The 7,035-nt window shown below is 40.2% G+C and overlaps 1 protein-coding gene across 1 annotated transcript in view; it reads left to right on the forward strand.

The window, feature by feature from the left end:
- LOC104166266 (elongator complex protein 3) overlaps positions 1–6,684 on the forward strand; it is a 29,139-nt gene extending 22,455 nt beyond the window's left edge. The window contains exon 7 of the mRNA XM_009706139.1: positions 6,489–6,684. Within this exon, the coding sequence (XP_009704441.1) occupies positions 6,489–6,654 (166 nt within the window). The 3' untranslated portion in view covers positions 6,655–6,684. The remainder of the gene's footprint in view (positions 1–6,488) is intronic.
- The last annotated feature ends 351 nt before the right edge of the window (positions 6,685–7,035 follow it).

A 7,035-nucleotide genomic window follows, 5' to 3' on the forward strand; every position in this document is an offset into this window, starting at 1 on the left:
TACACCTAAACGCTTCCGGATCTTGGTGATCCATTCTCTTTGATGCTGCCTTTGAGCTTCTTGTGCTTTGAGCTTCTGCTTCTTCTTGGGCCCTTTTCCTGCTCTTTTATCTCCTCTTTATGTACTCTCCTGCTCTGAAACATGTAAACCAGATAGATGGTTTAAAGGCGTGTGATTAACGAGCTGCGTTCGCACTGTGTTAATCCACCTGCTTTATTTTTATAGTTTATCTTTTCTGAGCTTGGTGGGATGAGGCATGTCTTTCTGTTGTCTCGCATCCTGCTGCTCTGATCCCAATCAGGGAGTTTGGAACCTGCTGTAGTATGGATTGTAAATAATTGAGTCTTTGATGTTCAGGTCTCTTAGTTGACAAGATTTTTGTCTGTAGACCAAAGTTTAATCGAGAGCGAGTAGCAGCTTTGTTAAATGAGTTGTTTTATGCCAGAACTGTGCTGTCTGTTTTTCCTCCAAGTGAGAAAGTATTTGAGACCCTAGGTCAAAGTGCTGTGTCTGCTGGAGAGGTAGGTGCCTTTTTGATCTAAAAACCTGAGCTTATTTGAGGCAGATTCTGATTTGAAGGTCTGCTTAACGTACCAGCTTTCTCTGAAAATTCAGTCAAATATTCTTTAATGATTAAAGTTAATAATTTCTGCCTTACTTCTTGCTGTTTCAGACAGTTCTATAATCATGCTGAGAAGTGAATTTACAATAGCTATGTCTGTGCAAATCTTAAGGTTTCTCTGTATCTCATTTCCTTCATTTGTATGGCTTAGCATCTATTTTATTTGCATAATTCACCACTATGTTCAGTCTGTTATTAAAATTGCCCCACTGTCATCTTGTGCTGTACACTTGTCGTGATTTCTGATTATTCTTTTGATTATGTGTGGTTCCTCAGCACTGCTGTATTACAAATAACAAATAAGACTGTTCCAGGGAAGGAGGAGAACTACTGTAAGTTGTTTATTGCTGCTTGAGAAGATAAAATACATCTCCACTCTCGGATTCCAGAAGAAATGCACGTCATAAATATTAACACTAGAATGAACCTGGAAATCGAGTGAACTTGTATATACAAGACGATCATAGATGGAGTTTCCAACTTGGGTTCGTCTACTTTTTCAGGGCTTTCTCTGTTTTGCTTCTCATAGTCTTCAGTTAATAGTAGTTTTGCTTGTCTTGGTCATCATCAGGGTTGTCTTAACCTCGTGTGTCTTGAGTATCCTGAAGTCGCTCTTTTCAGAGCACTAGATACCTGCTTTTCAGGCTGTCTGCCTAGTGGGATAGAGACTGTTCCCTCTTCATATCTGCCTTGGCTAGCATGCGATTCCTGCAGGACATGTGGCTAGATATCTATTGTTTTTAAAGATTAAGTGAAGGCAAATCCATCATGGCCATTATCATGATAAGTGACTGTATCCTGTTAGTGAGCTTACAGGGGTTTTTTGAGAAATGAAGCATAATATACATAAACTTCTGCAGGAGAATTGACTTGGTACAGTGAGCTATTTTGACGTTAAAAAAGAGACTAGAACAACATGTCACCCATTACATTGGTTTGCAAAACAGGCATAGCAGAAAATTATTGTTATTGACCTGAATGGTTTCTAATAGGATTCTGTTGTTTTTGCCTCTGGGCCTTCTGTTTAATACTTGTGTTAAAATAGTAATTTCTGAGGGTTGGCAGGAGCTATCAATATTGGAGATGGGCAAATAAGGGATAAATCTGTATTCCATAGTAAGTTGTATACGAGCAAGCTGTGTACTTTATTATGGGAAAATGTAAAGCTGTTTTTCTAGGAATGGTGCAGGATTCTATTCTGAGAAGCTGCGAAATATCTAGAAAATATTTAGGAGTTAAGTCACATTATCATGAGCTTTCTGTATGATTCAGCAGCCAAATTACCCTTGACTGTATAAATAGTGGAAAATTGGATAGGAATAGGCAAATCATATTCCATCTGGATATAGTACTGGTGTGTCTGCAAAGTTCTGTGGCTGTTTTTGGTATCAAAGGCAACAAGAAGAACGCTTAAAAACTGGAGATAGTGCTAAGAAAAGGTATGAAAATTAGGTAAGCATTAGAATATATGCACTTAATGAACAAAACTCCTTGAATCTAGCCTGACACCTTGATACCTGCTAGAATGGCGACATGGTGGAACACAACTAATTTAGGAGATTTCTGGAGTGCGTTATGATAAGATTTTGAGGTAGTTGGCTCATCCAGTGCCTAGGAGAGGTGCTTTTTTGGATCTGCAACTTGCAAAGAGCTGGTTGAGGGAGGGATGTGGTCTTGGCTACAGTGACTCTGAGATATTAGAGCTCAAGATCCTGAGGGATGTGAGCAATAGAATAAAGACATCGGAATTCAGGACAACAGACTTGAGCCTTTCCAGGGAACCGAAAGGCAGGGAGGGTGCCTTGAAGGGTGAATAACCCGGGGTGAACTTAACTGATCTTCCAGGACAATCTCCTGAAATTGCGAAGACAGTGCATCCTGATGTGCAGAAAACCAAGCAGGCATGACAAGTCACGAGCCTAGCTTAACTGCTTAATGGAGAAGTCCTGATGAAGCTCAAACATGGAAAAAAGACTGTGTGCAGAGGGTGAAAGGAGGTATGGAATACCCAGGAGGGATACAGGCAGGCAGAAGGCACATTAGGAAAGTTTAGCTGGAGTTGAAACTCCAAGGGATTATAGCGCAACAAGAAGAGCTTCCATAGCTACGTTGTCAGCAAATGAAGACAAATGAAAATGTGGATCTGCTGCTGGATGAGGCAGGCAACTCTGTGATGAAAGACACACGATAAAGCTGAGGTATGCAGTCTTTCTTTGCCTCAGTCTTTATTTGCAAGATCTGCTCTTGCTGGGTGGTGGTTTGGGGTGAGAGGTGGTGCCTATGGCAGAGGTTTGCACTGGACACCATCGGCAAATCGGACACATGCAAGCCTGTGGAAGGGGATGGGTGAGGCAGCTCCATCTCACCTTGGAGAGGTTGTGACAACCGAGAGGTCCCCAGTGACTGGAAATGTCGTGTCTGTCTTTAAGAGAGTGAGAAGGAGAACTACAGCCTGGTAAACCTTGCCTTGGTCCCCGAGAACATTATGGAGCATGTCTTTGTGGAAGTTGCTTCCATGGTCGGGAAGGTGACTGGGGGGATTCAGCATGGGTTTGCAAGGGCAAAAAATGTGTCTGCCCAACCTGCTAGAAATGTGGGAAACCACCATGTTTCCAGCAGGCAGTTCCAATGAAACCCGGGTACTGGAAGTGGGAGATGTAGGAGAAGCAAAGTCAGTCTTTAAATAGCCAATCTTTTATAAGTTGTTACATAAATCACTGATTAATAATAATAATTTAAAAGATCTGTGATCTGATCTGCACATCGGGATCAGATTTCAAAGATACACTTCTTTAAAAATTAAACAAATAATAAACCCAAAAGCTTTCTCCACTAAAATTAGTGTTAGTCTTAAGCATATATCTGTCTTTTCTTTTTCTCTGCTGGCTGGTAGGTACCTGTCTCAGGTCCTGACTGTGCTTTAAAATAAAAGATCTTGCCAATTTGATTTTAAAAAAAATAATAAAAATCAGTGTCTGTCTTGATGTAAATCCAGTATTTGGGAGATAACCTTTTAAATAGTATTTTCTGCCCTTTTCAGGTCTCCGAGCTCTCTCCTATAGCTCACCATTGACTCAGTCAGCCAAGGAGGTACTGCCTTTCTGTAGGAAAATGTTGAAACTAAATGGTAAACATGGACAGATTTCTTTTTAAAAAATTAAAAATTTGACTTAGTTGTATAATGCAGTTTCATGCTGCATAATAATAATTGGTACAGCTTTTATGGGTACTGTTTGATAACTGCTTCTATAAAATGGCAGGTTATGTAAATCTAGTAAAGCTTTTAATTCATGTCCACTTCTGTGTTTGGCTTCTTAACTTATAGTCTTACAATTTGTGCCTGCGCTTAGTTTTAGTATTAGTTTCAAATGAAATGGACTTACTCATTTTGCAAATAGGAAAAATGATGATTATCCAAATGAGTGTTTAAAGTTTGAAAGTTGAGAAAAGACAGAAGAAAAGTCAAATTTCTCTTTCTTCCTTCAGGAAATGATGGAGATGTGTTGCCAGAATCACCTTCTGTAGAAGGTTGGCTGTCACACCCTTCTTTCTCTTTTCCCATTAGTGGAAAGGAATCTGTACTCTATTAAATATGGACAATGCAATTCAAGCTTTCATTTTATGTTGATAAAACTGAGTAAGAGACTGTGTTCTGTTTGCTCACCACAAGTCTTTGGGACTGCCGGGGAGAGCTGGAGGACTTGTGGCTCAGATTGAAAATGTCTGTCTTCTACAGAGGATGGTGATCTGAAGAGGCTCGTGAGTTGTCTTGGAAATGCTGTCTTTGTTACTTTACCTGGTTTGGATTCGTCTTTGTTTTGCTTTTCTAGTTATTGTTAAGACTCAATTCTCTTTTCGGCATAGATTTTGGCAAGACAATTTTACCAGCCATTACACCGTACTGAAATCCTGTTGGTGCCCTTAGTAGATGTTATAATTTAGAGTCTGTTGGTGTTCGTTATATTCAGCATTTTATATCTTGGCCATAAATTTGCTTTGGGGACAGGGATATAATTATTTTTGTCTCCCTTCAGTATTTCTAACATGATTGCAGGTGCTTAATATCAGCACGTACCCTCTGGCACAATGGGTGAGTTATCTGGTGACTATCCCCCCCCCCTCCTTAGCTAAAATTTCTCTCTCTAATTCTTGCAAATCATGTCTTTAAAAGTGGGCGTTTTTCAGTCTGATGTTAATGAATCACACGTTGGCAGTGTTTTCCCTGACGTGATAAACAATTATTCTGTTAGTCTGTCAGATTAGTGAGCCACAAACTCTGAAACGTTTTACGTGGGGTTTTTTTGTTGTTTGTTGTTGGTTTTTTTCCTAAGATGCTTATTTTGACATCCATTACAGTCTATCCCCCAAATATCTTGGTCTTTGTATGTTTTAGACTTTAATGGTTTGAAGGGAGTTAAGATTTTTGCTAGTGAGTCTGAGCCCACTTGGGGGTTTTTGCTGGGTTTTGTTGTGGGGATTGAGGGGAGTTTTTGGTTTTGGGTTTTTTTGGTCAAATTGGACCTCTGTCGTACTCTAAGGTAGGCTCTGGAGCTTTGTTTTGATTCAGAAGTTTCCAGCTATCCGGAGCCAGAAATTAGATGATGAATCTTTATAGAATACCTAATAAAGAGCTGAAGTTAGTCATCCTTGTGATTTCGGTGTGCAATATTTTTTTCAGGTATCAGCATAACAACTCTCTCTTACTCAAGGTGTCCTCTTTTCAGCAACATTTAATATTAATACTGAGATCATCTTCATTTGGGACCATTAAAGAGACCGATATTCCTCTCAAACAGTGGCTGTTAATCCTGCCTGCATCCTGGTTTGGGAGTTATCCAGATTATCTCTGCAGTTTCAGATGGTTTCAAAAGAAGAAGTTTCCTTCTTCTTGCTGTGAATCTTTTCTCCTGTGCTGCAGTCTTCTTTTATACAACCACCATGTTCTGCCGGGAAGATAGTCAAGTGAAGTGATTCCTGTATGGAAAGGAATATTATCCTTGCTGGTAGTGTTGGAGATCACGTTGATCGATGGTTTCCTTTTGTGAACTTTGGTTCAAGACTGCTTTGAATTCCTTTTTTCTTTTGTTTTACTCTCTTGTAGGTCAGTAACTTACCATTTGTCATCAGTAGTGGATTTCTCTACTAGCTGGAATAAATAGTCTTTGTTAGACCTCCAGTGATAAATGGGAGAGGAGAGGGAAAAAGGGTAACAATGAATTTTGTTTCAGCGTTAGTAAGTTGTGAGAATACTGCTTGCTCACAAAGGGAAGTGATTTGCGGAATTTTTCATGGACAATCTTGTACATTTTCCTGTGAGAATGCGGCCGGATCTTGTCCCAGTCCCTGCAATTTATCTGTACACCCTGGGAATCAAATGAAAATGTACTGACTATACCAAACTCTCCCTAACTTGAGGTCCTGTATTATCATCAGTGTCTGAATGGGAGCAAGTGCTCAGGTTGCCTTTGGTTTGTCCCCAAAACCGCACACTGTTCTAATTGCCTACTCTGACTTTCCCTTTTGCCCAGACTTTGTTTCCAGACAATGAGTACTGAACGCTCAGTCTGGTCTGGGAGCATCTTCCTAACAAGTACTGCTTAAAAAAAGCCCTGCAAGGCTGCCACAGTCCAGTTCTTTTTCATACAAGGCAAACCCCAGACTTTTATTAGCGTGCATATTTGTGTATCATTTCATCCGTGCATTGCCATAAGGTTGAGGGCACTCTGGCTGCTGGGATACTTGACGATTTTAACCTGGATTTTAATTCTGGTAGTGACACAGAAACTCTCACCTGGAAGATGTTGGAAACTCTTCTGAAGTTACCTGTGACATCTTCACAATCTTAATAGAGGATAGTTTCTTGCAGGTATTCAGAACGAAGCCTGACAAAATGCGTTGGGATAACGATAGAGACCAGACCAGATTACTGCCTGAAGCGGCATTTAAGTGACATGTTATCCTACGGCTGTACGAGGCTGGAGATCGGAGTGCAGAGCGTGTACGAGGATGTGGCCAGGGATACCAACAGGTAAGAGGAAAGCTTCGATGTGAAGCTGAGTGTGGCTGCTCGCTGTATGCTTTCTGGAATGCTCTTGAGTAGCGTGTGTCTTGACCAGTTTGCTTGAACACCCTTGGAACACTGAAAGTTGAAACATCTAGCTCATTTCCTCACTTGTGTGGCCATACCATACGTCTGTTAAGAAAAACTAATAAACTGCAGGGACTTCATGGATTTCCTTGTGATATTGTGTAGACCATGGCTTGAGAAAATGGAGTTATTTGTGATGTTTGATTTTAAACTCATATTCTTTTCCTGTATTGTACATTTCTCTTTTTTTTATTGCTTCATAAATAAATGAAGTTTCGTGAAGTAGAACATGTACCCAGAGAGAGCTCATAGTTCTTGTCCTACA

Source organism: Cariama cristata, unplaced genomic scaffold (genome assembly GCF_000690535.1).
Source record: "Cariama cristata isolate BGI_N322 unplaced genomic scaffold, ASM69053v1 scaffold16948, whole genome shotgun sequence".
Taxonomy (NCBI): Eukaryota; Metazoa; Chordata; class Aves; order Cariamiformes; family Cariamidae; genus Cariama; species Cariama cristata.